Source organism: Pteropus medius, unplaced genomic scaffold (assembly GCF_902729225.1).
Source record: "Pteropus medius unplaced genomic scaffold, Ma_sr-lr_union100, whole genome shotgun sequence".
Taxonomy (NCBI): Eukaryota; Metazoa; Chordata; class Mammalia; order Chiroptera; family Pteropodidae; genus Pteropus; species Pteropus medius.
Window position 1 is genome coordinate 635112 of NW_024342468.1, and position 19344 is coordinate 654455.

Sequence of the window (19344 nt, forward strand, 5' to 3'; positions counted from 1 at the left end):
GCCATCGCGTTGGCTCTGTGTGACGTTTTATTTGTCTCCTCGGGACATTGCGCTCCAAGCTGCCGCTTCTCCAACACCTGGCAGAGGGCACAGGAGATGATCAGAGGATGCTTGTCACAGAGGGAGCGCTGCCACCTGCTACAACACGGGCCAACCCGGAAGACACTGCGACGTGAGTGAAAGACGGAAGATGGACGCGAAGGCCACACCCGCTGCGACCCCATTCACAGGAACTGCCCAGAAGGCGACGTACAGAGACAAAGCAGACGAGTGGTTGCTTAGGGCTGGGGCCAGGGGGTGACAACTAACACAGGGAGATGATGAAGATACCCGCGAATTGGGTTGGCCGCACGACTCTGAATTTGCTAAAAACCGTGGACTCGCTCGCCCTACGCGGGTGAGTTGTATGGCAGGTGGACTATGTCTCGATACAGCTGTGAAAAAAATTAAAATACGCTCACCTGGCTGGCTGGTTGGCGCTCAGTGTGTGTTTGTTGGTGCTTAGAATCCTGGATAACCAACTCCTGTTGTCTGGATGTCACATTGCTTTTCGCCTCATTGAAAGAGGAATCTCTGGTCCCTGACATAAACCCCGACCCAGTGCCATCGTTCTCGGGGAGCCCCATGTGCAAGTTTGACTCCGAGCACCACCGCTACACTTTGCTGGGTCCGACGGGAGGACAGGCTAGGTGTGCGTGTCCTGGCGGGCAGATTAGGAAATGGCAGGATGCGAGGCCAGGCGGCCAGCCCGACCTCACTCACCAAGGCGAGTGGCCGCCAAGAATAGCGCGGGGCTTCTAACTGCGACTCGCTCGCTGTGAACAGCTGGCCACGCCATCCATCATCTGTCTGATTTAAAAAGAGACCATAAACTATGAACCAGGGCCGTGGCCCTTAAACCTGAGTTGGGCTCTGGCTGGTGAAGGACCTAACCCTGTCCTCTGCGTTTCTGTCTGTAGGGACGAGGGGGGCCCTGCCTTGTCCAGAGCTGGGCTGGCTGCTGCCAGGACTAATGTCACTTGTGTGGGTTTGCCTCTCTGGGCAAGAATGGGCCTCAGTGCTCCGATGTGTTTTCTTACAATAATTTCCGTCGTCCGGTGCCAGTGGGGCTGCCGATGGCTCATATTCAGCATCGCGCTCGGGACCTTTTGCACCCCAGTCAGCCCGAGAATGGTTAGGGGCAGTCTGGGAGAACTGGGGTGTAGAAGGGCTGGGTGACGTAGCCAAAAACACAGTGACAGAGCGGGGTCCAAAGACAGCCGTGCGAAACCAGCCACGCTCTGCAGCTTCCCAGCTGACTGACCTTAGCGAGTCTCTCGACCCTTTCTGAGGGCCAGTTTCCTCCTCTGTAAAAGGGGAAAGCACACACTCGATGTGCTGGACGGTGACAGGAAAGGGCCTGGCAGCACTGGTCACCACCACTGGGACGTGCGTCTTTGCGGGAGTGAGTCGTGTGCTGACAGTTTGGGCGGGCCGGTTTTGAATAGTGCGTGTACAGTGGCCTGCAATGTTTGCCTTCTTCGGATGCCCAGACACTAGCCAGGTAGGAAACAGATCCTGTGGGGCCACCCAGGCAGGAAAGATGATGACCAAGAGACAAATCAAGCCGAAGGTGACAGAGCCCCTGGGCTGTTAGAAATGGCCAAGGGCCTGCGAGTGCCACCACCCATCTTTCTGCCTTTCCCGACGAGCTATCTCCTCTTTGGCCTCAGATCCTAACCTACAGTGAGTCCGTCCATTCAGAGCGGAGGTCAGGCTCTACCCACAGTGACTTCAGAGGTGGAAGGCAGGCTGAGGCTGGGGCCGGGGTGCTCCTGCTTCGCCCAGATGGCTTGGGGCAGGTGGGCCTGGCCCAGTCCGGACAGGCAGCCCTCATAGGTCCGGGCTCCTGTGACAGCTGGCTCGAGTCTAGTGTCTGTGTTTCATCCCAGTCTGGGACGTCTAAATTTAACCTGCTATCAGCTTGAGAGGCCGGAGGGCCTCCACTGTGACTAAATGCCACTTAGAGTCTACTCGGAACCACCTTCACTGCCTGTGCCCCTCCCAAACGCTCCCCCGAACGCAGGCTGTCCTCCGGGCGTCTTCGCTCAGCCGCGTGGCTGCGTGAAGGTTTAAATGTCCGAGCAACTCAGGCTTTATCCTGATACGATCCAGCTCAGCTTTCTCCGGCTGTTGGCTAGGCCTGCACCCGTCCCTCGTTCACGCTTGTACGCACGCGTGCACGTACACACACACCCCGTGGTCTCATGGGCAGAGCGCAGGAGCCGACTCCGCAACCGAAAGCCAAACCACGACAGTGAACTGCACCACCCATAAGCCATCTGGGTGGAGGGCGGCCAGTGGAGCCTATTATGCAATTTCCTGCTGTGGTGTCTCAGACCCAGGAGACAGGATGCAGAATGCCGTTGGGTTGCTGCAATGTGGAAAACCCAGAGAAGAAACCCAATCCCCTATGCCCAGAGCGAGTGAGAGCCCCTTGTCCTCCGTGGCAATGCCAAGAGGCCACTGCCCAACCTGGCAGATGATCCTGGGGTCTGCAGCTGACCAGGAAGCCCCTCCTCAAAGGGAATGAGCCAGGCTCACTGCAGGCAGCAGAAGAACTGACTGCACAAACTACCAACTTCTGGGGGCAGGGTGGGGTAGATGGGTGCAAAAGGCATTTCCTGCCCAGGGAACCCAGGATGGAGTGAGCCAGAGGCATAGCGCCTTATTATTAATAGTCACCAGGACTCGGCACCAAACGCATACTCCACAGTGACATGCTGAGGTCGAGAGCACACAGTGCCAAGAGGTGGGGCTCTGGGGCCGGGGTTCAAGTCCTGCATCTGCCTCTTCCCAGATGCACAACCTTGGGCAGCTACTCAACTTCCGCTCTCCCTCAGTTTCCTCATCTGTGAAATGGGGACCCCGATAACACCCGGGTTGTCGTGAGGATTCAGTGAGTTAACACCTGGAAGCCAAGTGTGCTCACCACGTCAGCTAGGAGGAGGGCCCTTGGAGAAACTCCATTTTCCACACAAGGTAAGTGGGGTTCAGAGGGGCTCGGGGCCTCGTCCAAACCCACGCGAATGGCCTTGAGTCCACGGCCCACCTTCAGAGCCCACACCCACCCCGGGACCTCCAGGCGCCCCCGCCGCCCGTCCTTTGCTAAGAAAGTGGTTAGAAGACAGTGTGCAGCACCCGTGCTCGGCACCCGCACGTCCCCTTCCCTCCGCCACTGACCGCGGGCAGCGTGCAGAGCCACGCTCCGGATTGTCACTGTCCGCGCAGCTATCTGTCCTTGAGGATACAGATCCGCAGGTCCGTGGGTGAGGGCTCAGTCTGAACACTAAGCCCCTCGATACGGGTTTCTCACTCCCAAAAAGCCAAGCTGCCCACCCCCGGTCCTAGCTCTGCCCGCAACCTGCTGCGCCTCCTCCACGAAGGGCACCAGCCAGGGGCCCTTTGTGTGGGGACTGAGGTCTCAGGGCTCTGGACAGCAGAGGAGGCACCTACAGAGTGGCCTGCCCCCTCCCAGGTCCTTCCTGGGCCCTGAGCACCAGAACCCCCAGACCCCCAAACACATTCGTTCCCACAGCCAGAAACACGGAGCCGTCCATCGCAAAATGAACCACCACCTGAGAAACATCCAGATCCTAGCCAGGCCTCCTTTAAAATTACATTTTATTTCTTTGTGAATTTTTTTTTTTTAAGGTCCATTTGACATTTTCTTCAAGAGTCTTGTGCCTCCTGGTAAGTGCACTGGTTTGTTTTCACAGTACTCTCCATGACCACAGACGGTCCTTATTGCTGGAGGAGTGTGTCCACACCGAGGGAGGGGGACACCAGAGGGATCGGGGACCCAGGCGAAAAGCCTGAGGTCTGTGCTCCTGACGTGAGGGGGGAGGCCAAGGGACCAGACCCAAGCTAAGCCTAGCGTCCTTGGCCTGGTCTGCAGCTCTCCAGGGTCTTCAGAAAGCCGGATGGGCAGAGAAGGGGGGCTGGGGGGAGGGAAGCTGGGGGCCAGACATGCTGTAGGCGCAGGCGGAGGCAGCTGGAGCGTGGGCACAGTGCTGACCCCGCAGAGAGGGCTGACTCACACTCAGCATGCGTTTGGGGGACTCTGCCCCCAGACGGCTCAGGACCCTCCCCGATTGTTCGTTCCCACTGCCACTCCCTCCCCAGTAACAATCCCGCAGCCATGACCCAGAACCAGCCCTGTGGCCTCCTGACCCCCAGCCCAGGGCCCTTTCTCCTTTTTAGTGCAAGAAAAACCTGAGTGCAGAGAAGGGCCACTCCATCGGGAGGCCAGGCCCTGTCCACAGCAGCTGGCACGTCACCCCGTTCCCCCGCCAGCCCAGCCCGAGGTGGAGCTGGGACCCGTCGTTCCCCTCACTCGAGGCTACGAGGGCCTCTGCGCACACTGAGAGAAACTGGCAGTGTCCAGGGGGACTGTCCCAGGCCTGACAGGGATTTCCCAAGCACCACAGCGATGGCCAGCGGCCCGAAGCCGCTTCCAGTCCAGTTGCCCCAGGATGGCTGTGCCTCCTGTCAGGAGTGGGGCTCGGGAGACCAAGTGGACGGTAAGCACCCCTGAATACATACAATGTCACGTGGATGAAGGAGCAGAGCAAGGACTGGGTGACCCGTGCCCACCCATGTCACTGGGACTCCTACAACTGGCTCATGTGTAGCAGAAATGGATTATTTTTCTTATCTGTTTTCTGTGCTTGATTATTATTCAAATGCAGGGCCCAGGTGATGTAGCTGTGGGTTTGGCAAGCTTGGAGGAGGGGGGCTTCAGTGGGGTGTCCCCCACAGCTCCCGCGAGCAGCCTTCAAGGCAGACGTTGCTAAGAAAGCTTGGCGTCACTCAGGACCAAGGCCTAGGGCTCCAGAGGGCCCAGGACCTGAAGGAGGGTGGCCGTCAAGGGCTAGCCACTCTGTCCTAGACCTGCCTCCAAAGTGGCTCTGATACCTTGCAACCTGGGGCTCACTTAGTCCCCCAGCCCCGGGCCCTGGTTTACTTCCTTGAGGACAGGCAGTAGGGTGGGCGTGCCAACTGCCTCCCCACGTCCAAGAACGCATATCCTCTGGGGGCCCCTCCACCCTCGGGTGCTCCCTCCATAGCTTCGCCCACCTCCAGCACCGTCTGCAGCCCTCTCCCGGCGCCCCTGGGAGGTGGACCTCTGAGGAGGAGCCTGGAGGGATGGGGGAGAGGGGCTTTCGTCTCACCTCTGAACTAAAGCTGAGTCAAGGCGGCTGGCCCCCCAGGTGTCTGGGATCAGTGTGGATGGGTGCTGAGGACAGGTGTCAGAAATTCCCTGGGCTCAACCCGTAACTCACAGGACCCCCCTCCGTCTCTCCTAGACTCACCATGGCAAGTTAAGGCGGCCAGGACAAGAGGCAAGGAGCAGCCCTCGGCCCTTCTCTGCAGGTGCGACAGGAAGGGCGGGGGTTCTACCTGGGCTGAGGGAAGGGGCTCCTTAGGCAGCATCTGTCTGTGGTTTCGTTTCTGCTGAAACTAAAGAATGAGCAGCTGGTTTTAGGTCTAACTGTGCCCCTGCCCCTCCCCCAGGCCGCCCCGGGGGACAGGGACGGGACGAGGGGCTCCTTCTCTCATCCCTGACCCCACCCCCTCCCTCACCTCTGGGAGGTGAAAAGTCCAGTAGAAAAGAGATCCTGCTTTCTTTGTCTGTTTGGGTTGGTTTTTTTTTTTTCCTTTAAATTTAGCTTAAGGCAAAAAGTTTGGCAAAGCAAGTCTACATAAGGCCGCGTGACGGAGGACAAGGGGGAGCTGCCACGGGTGGCCCGGCTCTCGCGAGTCGGCAAGGACGCGGGTCAGTCCCATATCAGCTCCTCCTCCCGCCCCTGAACCTCGTAAAGAGGTGTTTAAATAAAAAAAAAAAAGACAGACAGACGGACTGGAAAAGCAGTGTGTCAGGGAGTCTGCTGCAAGTGACTGAAACTGTGAGGAAAGGGGACCCACGGTGACAACGGAGGGCGCACAGGGGCTGGTCTGTCTCGCTGGGTGTCCCCCACCCCCCGCCCCGGGGGGAGCAGGTTCCGAGAGGGCCCGGGGGGGCCCTGCGGGGGCATCGCACAGTGAGGGCCCCGCGGAGAAGGTAGAAAGGTTGTATTTTGCGAACGGCTAGCGTCCGCGTGGGGTTCGTGGGAGCGGAGTCCATCCTCGAGTCCGACCTCGCGGGCGCCCCGGCCGCTAGCGGCGCTTGGGCGGGATGACCACCAGCGGCGGCCCGTGCGTGGGCCGCCACATGAGGACCTGCGCGTCGTTGGCGTTGGGCTTGACCAGGGCGCTGGGCGGGATGGGCTCGTTCTTGCTCAGGATTTTGGGCTGGTCCTGGGCGATGGGCTCCCGCAGCCGGGCGCGCTGGCCCAGTGGCCGGTTGGGGTTCACCTCGATGCTGAGCTGCATGCGCCAGTGCAGCGTCTGCAGAATGATCATGTCGTTGGTCGAGGTGTTGGTGGCCACCAGCCACGTGGTGAAGCTCTGGTCCCGGTAGATGTTGGTCAGCTTGGCCACATTGCTCTCGCTGACGGGCACGGCCCACGTGACGCTGGGGTAGAAGTTGTCGTTCATACTGATGATGAACTTGGAGTCTCTCTTGGTGGGACCCACGATGGTGCACGTCTCTGTGGTGTTGCCGTACCAGGGGTAGTTCACGCCGTCCGAGTCACTGATGGCCTCGATCTTGCCCTCCTGGAGGTCCGGGAGCTCCCAGCTGGACCTGAGGACAGAAAGGCCGGTTTGCTCAGCCAGCCATCCACAAGGCCTTCCTGTGTCCCCTCTGTCCACGGGCTCACCCCCCAAGGGGCCAGACAGTAAACACATCCAACGTCGTGGCAGATAAACGGGGGCTCCCTCAGACATGGCCCCCCTCAAAAGCCGTCCCGTTCTCTCACGTCCTGCCAGATCGGGCTCCCCCTGAAACCACAGTGGAGGGGGCTGGATCCCGCTGAGCTTCAGGAGGCCCGACCTGCCCTCTGCCCTTGGAGGGGCCCGAGCGTGATGAACAGTAATGGATAGCTCTGAAGTATGCTGTGCCCTGTCAGACCTCGGTTAGGGCGGAGGCCATGGGCTCTGAGAGGCTGGGGCCACACAGGATGTCAGGGGGGGCCTGGATGGAAGTGCAGGTAGGCCTAGCGCCTCTGGCCCGGGTGGCAGTGAGTGTCTCTCTCACTTTACAGGCCAACGGGAGGCTTCAGAGACCGGTGGCCATGGGGTCAGCACATCTGGGAACGATTCCCGGCCCCCCCATTGCCCGCTGTGTGACCTGGGGCGAACACCTGCCTCCTCCGAGCCTCAGTGCTTTCGCCTGTGAAACGGGGTGCTTCCGGTCTCTCCCTCCCGGCAGTGGGACCTGGGGCGTAGGAACCAGCACCCTTGGAGCCCTCCACCTAGGGTCTGGCCCCTCACCCCCATGTCTCCTCCATGGCACAGGGGCCTGGGCTCCCCAGCCCCCCGCCAGGCTGCAGCCAGAACCTGAGGCTTCCGGGGGGGCCAAGATGCCCCTTCCCCCCTCTCCCACCCTCCCCCTTCTTCCTGCTCACGCCTACCTAGAGGAGGAAGCACCTTGCGGCCGGAACTGCCCCCACCTGGTCGGCCCGTCTGTGAAGTAGCAGAGCCAGAAAACCTCACCAGGCCCCGTCTCCAGGCACCGCCCACAGTCCGGGCCACAGGCCACCTTCGTGATGGCCCCCACACTGTGCCGAGAACTTCACTTTCACTTGCTGGAGGCCCCAGGGGGCTCAGCCTCCTGGGGCAGGAGCGGGCAGCCAGGCTGAGCAGAGCTCTGACTCAGGAACCCCAGGCCTTGCTGCAAGTCTCAGCCACCGCCTGATGCGTGTGAGACCCGGGGCAAGGTCCCAGTCCTCCCTCAACCCCAGACACGGCACACACATCCCTCCTGGGGTCACCAGAGAGTGATGACAGGAGTGTGCCAGCGCAGGGCAGGGCACAAAGCAAATGCCGGTCGTTGGCAGCTGCTAGCACCATCGTGGTCACGATCACTGCCGTAATAACTCTCGGACAGAAGGGGCCGCCAGCCTGTCCCAAGTTGCTGTGAGGACACGTGCTCCCATGTGGCTGGGGGTGCAGCAGCATCTGGGGAGCCTACCCCTTAGAGACCCCTCAGCAATCCCGTCTACCCCACTGGACTGCACTGCACACAAGTGCAAAGCGAAGCTGGGCTCAGGGGCTTCTCCCAAGGTGATGTGGCTAGGCAGTGGGGCTGGGACACAGGCAGCCTGACTTCGTCCGGTGCCGGTTCCACCTGGGCACCGAAAACGCCAACCATCGGGACGCTTGGCGCTCAGAATTGTGCGTACCTGTGTACACCAGCCGTGCTCTGCACGGCCTACTACACAAGACGCATTCCTGTTCACAGAAGGGTCAGTCACAGCGTCCACAAGGGGGACATGACCCAGGTGTCTACGGACAGGTGATGGATAAACCAAACGTGGCTCACCCACATTTTAAGGCGGAATATTATTCAGCCTTAAAAAGGAAGGACATTCTGACACACGCTACAACGTGGATGAACCTGGAGGTCATCACATTAAGTGACATAAGCCAGCCACGAAAGGACGAATACTGCATGAGTGCACGTACGTGAAGTCCCTGGAGCTGTCTCATTCATAGAGACAGGAAGTAGAATCTGGGGGCCGGGGGCGGGGATGGGGAGTGGGTGTTTCATGGGGACAGTTCTGGAGATGGAGGGGGACGATGGCAGCACAATGAGCATGGACGTAATGCCACGGAACTTCAAAGTGGTTAGGATGACAAACTTTACATATAGCTTATCACAATTAGAAAACCGTGTTCCTCTACCGGAATGCGTCATTCAACGTTAGCGGTTAGCAAAGCTGGGGCCACGACAGGAGGGACGATGATGTACGTGGTTTTGCCAGCTTCTGTTTATTTCAGGCGTTATTTTCCGTTTATTTCACCGAAAAGCTCCCAGACTCGGGTGACTGCTGTCCAGCAGGCCATCTCCTGCCCAGGTCCTCGAGCTCATCAAACTTGGCAGGACCCCGGGCAGCAGCTCCAATGACCTCACGTTTCCGACGTGCCGGCCAGTCCCTCAGCCCTGCCGGAGCCACCCCGCCCCCCAGCAGCAGTGGGAGGCGCGGCACAGCAGTGAGCCTGCTGATTCAGCTCCCCACGTGGCAGGGGGGGTCGGGCATGGACCCAAGAAGGGGGTCAGGGTCCCCGCCCCGAATTCCTCAGAAGCTGCGGGCTCAGCACCAGAATGACCTCTCCCTCTCTCTCGGCCTCTAACTTCAAGCTTCGGGTACCCTTTATTCCCTCAGCCCCTAAATGCCCAAGCCCCAGCTCGGTCACAGACAGGTGACGAGCCTCGTGAGCTGGCAGACAGCCACGTCTCATGTGGGGTATTACTCAGAAGCAGGGCCAAGGAGATCATCATGACCCAGCATGGGCTGGCTCTGGTCCCCATGGTCTCGGTGTCCCTATCGAGCAGGTAGGAGGGAGAGAGGTTAAGGGCACAGCTTCCAGGGGACACAGACCAGCCCTGGATCCGGCCTCAGTCTGGCTGCTGATTCTGATCAAGTCACAAATCCCTGAGCCTCCATTGTCTTGTCAGTTCACTGCAGATAACCCCACCCACCCTGCAAGGTTTCTGTGGTGAGTAGATGTGTTGACGTCTACTACTTGGTACGCAGTGAACAGCAATATGTGGAGACTTCTAGAAGCATCTGAGGGAGGTGTCAGCAGTTAGGTGCCAGCCCTGACGTGATCTAAAGACTTTTTGACCTCACGTAGTTTCAGACTCTGAAAAGAATGGATTCCATGCAGTTACTCGTCCTCTAAGGTTTCCTGTTTGTTCTGAATGACCTTGGACTTCGAGGCAGACCCTCAGTTCTTCGCTCCACGGGGTGGAAGGGAGAGCTCAGAGCCCTGCCTCGCACACACTGAGTCTTCTCCTTGTTTGCACAGAGGGGACAATACAGGCTCTGATTCGCAGATGCCACCAAAAAGGCTCCCAGCACCCTGTCTGCACACAAGTGCTCAACCGACGGATCCGTCTAGAGATGGGGCCTTTGTGAATACGTGTCAACGTGCCTGTTCCTGCCCCGCGTTCACAGATTCGGGCCCACCCGCCCCACCGCCATCTCTGCAGACCCCAGGCTGTGCCGTGTCTGTCCTCAGACGGGCAAGCAGAAGGCACTGAGTCTCCCTCACATTCCCCTCTCCATCTGCTCGATGGCTTCACTGGCCCGGGTGAGGCCAGCTACGGATTTCGTGGGACCCAGGACAAAGTGAAAAGCTGAGACCTCTCGTTCAAAAATGAAGAATTTCAACGTGGCGACGGAGCACTGAACTGCGTGAGGAGCTTTCTGAGCACGTCCTCTGGCCACTTGTCACACTTCTGCCCTCATCCTCGCAGATGTGGGAACCCAGGGAGCAGCCGGCAAGTCCGGGCTTGAAGCTGGACCTCAGAGTGCTTTCCGGGCCCCGTGCATCGTGTCTCACACCGACTGCTCAGCCTCCCTCGGCTCCTGCTGCAGTCCCCATGCGTCATCCGCTCAGCAGGAGTGTGCAGAGCACCTGCCGTTGACGCTGGCCACGAAGCCGCGAAGGAGATGAACAGGGGTACCACCGTGGTCAGCAGGGATGGCGGGGAGCCCCGCACCCTCCCAGCAAGCCAGCACCACCCCTGACTCTCCTCCTCAGCCCAAAGCTGCCCCCAGCCAGGACCCCTCACCCCTTCCAGGTCCCCCAGCCTCCACTCCTGCCTCCCGCAGTGTTCTCCAGCCAGAAGCCCGAGCAACCTTGTAAAGACACAAATCCCATGGCGCTGCTCCCCCTCCAACCCGGTTAAACCTGCCACGACTGCCCACGGTTCTCACAGCCGGATGCAGCTGAAGCCCGGGGCCCATGTGCACGCATGCACACGTGCGCGCGCACACGCGCGCACGCGCCCTCCCCAGGCTGCAGACCCAGCAGCCATCCTCAGTTTCCCTACTGGGACATGTCCCGCTCCGTTCCAGGGCCTCTGCCAGGAGCAGCGCCCCCTCCTGCTCCAGTCCTAGTCAGTAGCACCTGCGGCTCAGCTCTGGCGCCCCCGGGGAAGCTGGTGCCTGCGTACTCTCCGCCCTGGGTCCGCATCCTGCTGCTTCCTGGCTCACGCACGGTGATGAATTAATCCTACGGTCGTTCGTTGATGATCTCGAGGGCAGGGGCCAGACCTCCAGGACTTACCCTGGTGCTGGCCTAGAATCAGGCACAGTGAATGGCAGTGGCCTGGGTCAGAGACCGCGGGCAGCCTGCGGTCTCCCCTTCGGGGCCGGAGCCCCACAAAGGGGTCTGAATAACGAGTTGAGGTCCACTCAGTGGACCCTCGCCCAGAGCTGCCTCTGTCTGTGCATCTCCTCACCTGGAGCTGCTGCAGCTGGACCCGCCACTCACAGCATGGGTCGTCCCCATGGCAATGGCGGTCATGCTCCCTGAGCACATCGCTGGCCAGCCCCCTGCGGAAGCGCATCCACCCATGGGCTCCTCAGCTACCCCGGCCAGGGCCCAGCGGCATGTTTCACAGAGGGAGCCTGGAGACATTAGGGGCCTGGCCCAAGGTCACACAACCAGGAAGCCACCAGGCGAAATCCACAGCTTGTGCAAGTGTGACCCACTGTCTTCCAACAGACCCTTGCCCAACACACATGCATGCACACACACACATACACACAGACTACACACACATACACATGTGGCCACACAGATGACATTGCAGGCCATGTGATACATACAAGACACACACACACACACACACACACAGACCCTGAGCAGCATGCCTGACTGTGAGTGTGAGTCTGCAGGGGTCACAGAAAGGCATTCCCTGGAGGCTGGAAGGGGTTGAGGCTGTGCTGAGGGCCACCCATGGGGCTGGGGATGGTGGCCCTGTGGCTCCAGGCCCAGCCACCAGGCCCAGCTGGCCCAGTGCGAAGGCCTCTCGTAGAGGAAGGAAAGCAAGGCTGGCCAGGGGCCCGGAGGTGTGCCAGGCAGGGGTGGCGAGCCTCGGCCTGGGCGCTCTCCTTCAAAGCCCCGGGGGCTCCCCGCTCCCAGTAAGCGTCAGAGCTGTGAGTTGGGGCACTTTTAAGTTTCAGACCCCAGAACCAGACCATCCGTCCCAGCCCGCCTGGTCTCAGAGCAGAGCTACCAAACGTGGCTTCCCTTTCTTCTCCTTGGTCTGGTCTGCGTATCTCCTACATTATTTTTTTCCCTTAAAATTAATCACTTTTTTAAAAACGCAACTAAATTTAGTATTTCCTAGGAAACACCTTTGAAATAACAGGTTAAATATGCTAGATGTGAATATTTTTTTTCTAACGTACATTAAAGTATGGTGCTTCCACATTACACTTAAGCTTAAATGAATCCACATCATCTCCTGTCCCCCAAGTGGCACCCCGGGGTGCTCCAGGAACCTGTCACAGGTCAGGGGTTGAGCTCGGGGGCTGCCCCGGGCCCTCGGCTCAGGCTCCTCTGCCACCCACGCTGACACTCAGGGATGGCCTCACCCGCTCTGCCACTGCACAGCTTTGTGCAATTTGCCAGAAGTTCAAACTCTGTCAGGTTTTGCAATTTTATGAAAACTGAGGCCCAAGAGCCCCCCCTCCCAAACCAGGCTGGAACCCCAGTTTCCTGACTTCTGCCTGGTCGGGCTGCCCCCCAGGCTGGCCCCCTCCCACAAAACGGGTCACCCAGGAGGGGCTGGGGTGTTCCCGCCTGGGTTCTCCCAAACAACACAGTCCACTCTTCCACACACCTCACCCCTCCTCACCCAGGCCACACACAGCCCTGGCCCCCGGGGCCTCACGGGAGGGGGAAAAGACCAATGGTGACTGTTTAATTTTAGTTTTTAGTGATAAAAGCTATGCTTTTTGTTTTCTTTTTTTAAAAGGCGGTAGAGAAGTTACAAAGTGAGAAACGAAAGCCACCTCTTCCTTGCCTGCCCTCCCCGCCCTCACAGTCACCCACCACACTGCTCCCGTAAACATCCTTCTAGACCTTTCCCTCTGCACACACACAGTATACGTTCCTGCTGTCAGAGTTTTCTTTCTGACCAAAATGGGCTCCTACCCTACATACTTTACAGCTTTATTTGTAACGCGACGTATAATCTGACCGTGTTCCCCCGTGAGAGCAGCTCCAGCTACTCATCTGGAGCAGCCTCGTCACATTCTCACTGCAGACAGACCCTAACGCCACCCCCTACTGATGGCCACTTGAGTCGTTCAGGGCGTTTGGCCATCATGAACCGTGCCGGCGTCTGCACCCTCACGTCCTGGCTCGTGCACGCGTTGGTTCGGCCGATGGTTTTTGTGTGCCCATTACATGCCAAGCCCCGGGCCAGGCGCTCACGTTAGTGAGGCAGACTCTAGCAGCAGGACGAGAGTCAAAGGGCGCGAACATTGGAAACTGTGATGGATATGGCCAAACGCACCTTCCAGAAGCTGCCCGAATGGTCCCCCGCACAAACAGCATGTGATGCTGTCTACCTCCCCCCGGCCCGCACCCCAGCCGGGCATTACTGATTTTTTTTTTCATTTTACCCAGATCCAATCAGCAAGAGGCAGTATCTCTGTACTGAATTCGTTATTGCCCTGATGGTTACAGCGGGCGGGCGCCTTCTCCCACGTCTCCAGGAGCCGCCAGCTTTTGTTTCGGGCCCTCGGAAGGTGAGGGTTGGGGCGATCCCTTGGCCGGGGCCCGTCCTGGAGCAGTTCTCTTGGAGCCAGGCAGTCCCCCGCCCCCGGCACTTCCTCCCACCCCGAAGCCTGGAGGCGAGGACTTCCCTCTCCCACCCACGCAGCCCTCGCCTCTGCCAGGGCCCAGCAGATGGGGGGCGGGGGGCGCCTTCCGGGCAGAGAGAGGAAGCAGCGAACTCAGTTGTTCTGTGCGGGGCCCACAGCTCAGGCCCGGCTGCAGGAAGAGGCCACGTGGTCACCAGGGACATTCCTTCCTGGCCTGTCCCCAGACCTGCTCGCGCAGAGCAAGCCTCCTTGGGCAAGTGGCTTCAGACCTCAGACTGTTTCCTCATCAGGACGAGGTCCTTGGGGAAAACAGAGTGCAGAGGGGGCAGCTCGGCATATGACCCCAGCTCCAGTCTGAGGCCTCAGGTCCCTCCACCCCTGCCTAGCCCCCTTCCCACCAGCCAAATAATCCTGGGACAGGATGATTCGGATGGCAAGACCCTGAGAAGTCTCACCAGACAAGGCCCTCACACTGTACATAGGTACATGAAACCCAACTCAGGAGAAGAGATGGCAGCAGTGACAGCTATAACGTAGCAGTCCTTATGCCGACTTTCTGCTGGGTGCGGTGTAATTAATAATGAATTATGAGTAGTTATGATATCAATAGCTGCCACACGTCGAGTCCTAGGATGCACCAGGCCCTGTGCTAGCTTCTCGTCGTGCCTGGGGGAGCTGAGATGCACACCCTGCTGGGATCCACACCCTGCCGGACAAGGGCACGGGAAGGTGGCACTGTCAACCCAGACAAGCCCTCTCCCCTCGAGCTACCCTCACCCCCAAGTCTGCCCTTTGGCAGAAACCTGAGCCACACACTGACCTGGGCCAGGTTCCCTGGGGGGCTTCAGAGAAGGGCCAACTAGGGACGTGAAGCATCTCCCACACAGGAGAGAAATTGCGACTTGTCACTTAGAAGACTGTGCCAACTGACAGGTGGCGGTTGAGGAATTGCGGAGGATGGGGTTGTGGAGGCAGGTGTCTGCAACAGTTTGGGGGGGGGTGGCTTTTAAAGCAATGTGGGTTGGACCCAAAACCATATAGAATCCTCTCAAGCTGGCAGAGAGAAACCATTTTATAGCTGTAAGAGTCGGGTACTATGGTTCCACTTCAAATATTTCAAACCCGGAACGTCATTCTAAAAAGTTCTCCTCCCGGATTAGAGATTAATTTCGAGCAGGGAGAACGCTTAGGGGTATTATGGGTTTCCGTTAAGTATCTGGAATTAATATTTTGAATACAAGCCCATTTGTAACGGAAGCCCTAACCTTTGCCACCTGGCTGTCCCCTGCCCGGTCCACTAAAGCCCAGTGTGTGGGTTTCATTTTAATGATTCAAATGGTCTGGATCTAGTCCAAAGGTCCTCAACCAGGGGTGGCTTCACACTGTCCCAGAGGCAACTGGAGACATTTTTGGTCATCGCGACAGGGAGCTGGGGGGCTGCTGTGGCATTGAGTGGGTAGAGACCGGGGATGCTGCTCACTATCCTACAAGGCACAGGACAGCCTCAGGTCCGGGCACAGCTAGGGGACAGCTGGAGGCCTCTCCAGTCAGTCCTCTTGGCTTATCACTCCCTACTTTCATGTCACGGGGCTGAAAAATACGAAAAAAAAAAGTAGTCTGGGGTGGGGAAGATAGGAAGCGTCTTTGACGTCACATTCATTTACGTGCATCTCCGTTTACCTTCCAGGCCTTTTCTGAACGAGCCCTCCCGTTTCTGGGGACAGCGGCTGAATACGGGGCTCTGCCCGAGGACGGGAGGGAATAATACCACGAGCAACTGTGCCGCGCCATTCGGTCACTCAGCTTCGGAACTTGGTTTTGTTGGTTAATGACAGGCCAGATCGCTTCCAACTCAGCATTTCAGCTACAGGGCTATCCGCGCCACCCCTCGCCGGATCCTCGGCAACCCCCAGGGAGTTCTGTCTGGATCCCCACTGACAGATGACAAAGCCGCACCTCCGAGGGTGGCGGTCCAAGGCTCCGGGGTCGGCACTGGTCAGTCGTCTGACACTGGGGCCTGAGCCCACTCCACACAGCCCCTCCCGGGTTGCCTCAGACTCTGCTCGTTCTCTGGGGCTGGTCCTCTCCCAACTGGGGTTACGAGGCCAGGAGAATGGGATGCGTGACACAGAGGGTGTCCCGAGAAGGTGGGGCGGGGAGCAAAGGGAAGCAGGTGGAGAACAAGAAAACCGGCCTCCAGCCACTTAAAAACGCCAATCATTCTTCACGCACTCTATTTAAAAAATATATGCCCCTTATATATATATATATATATATATTTTTTTTATACAAAGTGGCCCTGTGTGAAAGAAGATCCAAGGAATAATTTACATCTGTCCGAATTCTGCAGTTTTAGCCACGATTGTCAGCTCGTAATAGATGCCATCGCTCCCTCCCCTGCCGCGAGTGGCAGTCACAGCAGTAACGCCAGAGGCGAAAGCGACTTGCGTTAAGAATTTCACGGTGGGCTTGGCGTAGTGCCGGCTGCTTGACAAATGTCATCTCCCACGACTCTCCCAATACCCACGGCGCAAAGACTGTGACTGGCCCCAGTTTTCAGATGAGGAAACCAAGGGTCCGAGTGGCCCCCGTCACACCCTGGAAAGTGGCAGAGCCTGCACGCCTGCCCGGGTCCGCTCGACTGCAGTCGAGGTGAGCCCTGGGCGCCTCCACCCAGGAATGGAGGCCTGGCGTGGAAAGAGAAAGGTCACTTCAGGCCTCCTGGCTCAGGCCCGCCTCCAGCAACAGTGCCTGGACGTCCCCGGAGCCACCGAACGGAGCGCGAGGGCTGGAAGACGGCAAACCCTGAGCACAGAGGCGGAGGCCAAGGCCCCTGGCCAGGCCTGTCCCCCCGACCCCGCCACACACACGTCCATCTAATGGGCACTCGGTCCCTTTCAGGCTCCGCTCTCTCCCTCCCGGTGCTCAGACCTCCCCAAATTCCGAAGGCCCTCCGCCCACCCTACTGCTTCTAGGGAAGGAAACAGACTTCGCCCAGACCCCCGAGGAAAACCTTTGTGTCCTGCCAGCTGTCCCGGATGCCTTGCAAAGCCCGACAAGGCTTCGAGCTTAAGGCCTCTTAGGAAAGAGGTCCACACCGAATAACTAAGCCTCACGCTTCCCTTTTGGAATGGAGAGTCAGCCCTGGATTAGTAGCCGCTCTGGGGAATTAAAGGGCTCGGGCAGGTGGACGGAGGAGCTGCCGGGTGCGTGGGCCCCAGATGCACCTCTTCGGGGCGAGCACGGTCACACCCTCGTCTTACCGTGCCCCTCTTGTGTCCCTTATAACTTTGGCGACGTTATGTGGAGAAGCCATCAGGTCTGGTGTCCCCCCCTCAACCACCCTCCACCTCCTCCTAGTTTGCGGTGGCCCAGAATGTTCCTAAATCAGTGAAAAGCTCCAGCCCCGGAGGAACGTCTCCCCCATTCCTCACTTGCAGACCCCGGAAGCGATTCCGCACAGGGTGGACGCTGAGAGAGAGGCTGCGGGGCAGTGTCCACAGCCAGTCGTCGGGGGCGAAGTGGGGGGCTGCCTTCGGGGTCTGCCTGGCTCTCTCAGAAAGATCTTCGAGCGCAGACACGGCTATTTTCACCACTGTCTCTTAGGACGGCCCTTCAGGTCAAGTCACTTGCCCTTCCGGCTACCACTGCTCTTTGCACACCCAGCGTGACCATCTCTGGGATGAGAGAATGTGCCGGAAAAAAGACCTAGGGTCCCGCTGTCCTCACCGAGATCTACATTATCCTGGGAACATTCTGGAGACCAGGCTGGAGAGAAGAGGCCAGTGGGCTCCTCTCAGCTGTCGGACACTGACACTAGATGTCCACTCTAGTGGCCGCCTGCCTCGGAGAGAGAAAGCGCTCCACCGCGAAGCAAACCGTGTCTCTCAAACTAGCTGTCCTCTCAAACGAAACCCGGCTGGGAACAGTAAGCCATTCCCCAGGTCTGGATGTGCATCCGAAAACACCAGGGACAAGTGACACCCAACCACCGAGCACCGTGCAGGTGACTCCAGAGGCTCCGGGGGGCTGGGTTACTTCTCTGAGTAACTGCCACGTGGGGTCAGAGGCCTGAGCCTGGGGGGCCGAGCCTCGGCCTCTCCGGTGACCCCGACAGTATGCTCGCTTTGCCAAAGAGGCACCTAGAGGCATGTTCCTCTGCTTTCTCATCATCTTACCAGGGGCCAGGGACAGTGGGAGGGAAGGTCCTAGAACCATGACCCCGATCTCAATCAACTGGCAACCCTCTGGAGGTCCCTCGTATGTGCCCAAGGCTTCCTCTGCCCTGGTGAGGCCCCGCTCTAACCCCACCCTCCAAGCCCCCCACCCTGAGCAGCCCCCCCAAAGTTTGCTCCTGAGCAGTACTCACATGCCCTGCTCCCCGTACTGGTTGTAGAACTCCATGTGGCTGCACGCCTGGATCCAGCCCACTATCCAGGTCTCCTTCTTCGGGATGGGCGGCATGACCACCTGGGCCGAGGCACGGAAGTGGGGTGTCCTGTAGCGGAGCACCACGCTGGAGGACTCATCGATGCTGGTGGGGATGGGGTCGATAGAGGCTTTCACATCAATCACCGTGATACCTTCCCGGAAGACTCTGGCTTTGCCCCCGATGCTCTGGATACAGCCCATGGCACACAGTACCGCTATGATCTCCAGGGAAGGCCAGCAGTCCCAGAGAAAATCGGGCATTGAAAGGATGGAGGCTGCGGGACCCAGGGCAGACAGTGCTGCTCTCCGATCTCAAATCTCAAGACCGATATCCATAGGATAGAAAATTCACTGAGTAGGGGGCCTTTGCATGTCACTAGCGGGGGCCTGTTTATAAATAAGGATTTTGCTGCATTTCAAAGGCCCTGGGTTCTGTCTTCTGCTAGCAGTGGACAAAAATCACCGATATTCTTTGGGTTAAAAAAAGAAAAGTTTGGATGTTAATGGAGAATCATGGTGTTCAGACATACGTGCTTCACACGCTGGGAACGCGGCTCGGAGACGCTCGCTGAAGTCTTCGGGTGAAGGAGGCTAATGCCGGCAGACACATAAATAAGGAAGGCTCTGTCCCCAGCGCGGCGCCGCCACCCTCGCTGCAGAAGACCGACTTCCTGCCCTCCTGACTTCCGCACGCGCTCGGGACACACGCACCCCGCCGCTCGCCCAGCGGGGCCGAATCAATGGCAGGGCAGTTTCTGTTCAGGCAGTCGCCTGAGATCCGGGCGCCCTTGGGGGGCCAGCGCCGACCCGCGGCTTCCTGGAGGAGAGCGCCGGGCTCCGGCCGCCCTCGGGGTCCCCGAGGGTCGGCGCCCCCACGCGGGCGTGCCGCGTCCCCTCGTCGCTGTTGCCGCTCGCAGCCGTGCGGAGCCCCCGGTGCTGCGCTCAAGCCGCCACCTAGTTCTCTCCGCGGCCGCCGAGGACCTGGTGGGAGGTGGAAGGGACAGGGCGTCAACGCCCGCCTCAAAGTTGAGCCGAACTTTGCCGCGAGGGGCGCGTAGGGCGGCGACGCTTGTGCGCGGGGCGCGGGCTGCGGAGCTGACAGCGCAGCTCTGGGCGGTCTCCCCGGAGGCGGCGCCCC

The 19344-nt window shown here is 59.1% G+C and overlaps 1 protein-coding gene and 1 long non-coding RNA gene across 4 annotated transcripts; one reads left to right on the forward strand and one right to left on the reverse strand.

Annotated features, from left to right (window-relative positions):
• Window positions 1–1107: 1107 nt before the first annotated feature.
• LOC120602719 (uncharacterized) lies at window positions 1108–8463 on the forward strand. Of its 3 annotated transcripts, none has more exons than XR_005652819.1 (5): window positions 1108–3021; window positions 3694–3732; window positions 4243–4562; window positions 5349–5415; window positions 8387–8463. It is a non-coding gene; the product is annotated as an uncharacterized LOC120602719 (long non-coding RNA). The 3 variants fall into 3 exon arrangements; XR_005652818.1 differs by lacking the exon at window positions 8387–8463 and adding an exon at window positions 5712–5848; XR_005652820.1 differs by lacking the exons at window positions 3694–3732; window positions 8387–8463 and having other exon boundaries at window positions 3759–4562.
• Window positions 3731–19065, reverse strand: FAM78A (family with sequence similarity 78 member A). The gene is made up of 2 exons (XM_039862887.1): window positions 18145–19065; window positions 3731–6727 (listed from the first exon to the last, which is right to left on the reverse strand). The coding sequence occupies exons 1-2, from the start codon at window positions 18465–18467 to the stop codon at window positions 6199–6201; spliced, it is 852 nt and encodes a 283-aa protein (XP_039718821.1). The 5' UTR covers window positions 18468–19065; the 3' UTR covers window positions 3731–6198.
• Window positions 19066–19344: the final 279 nt, after the last annotated feature.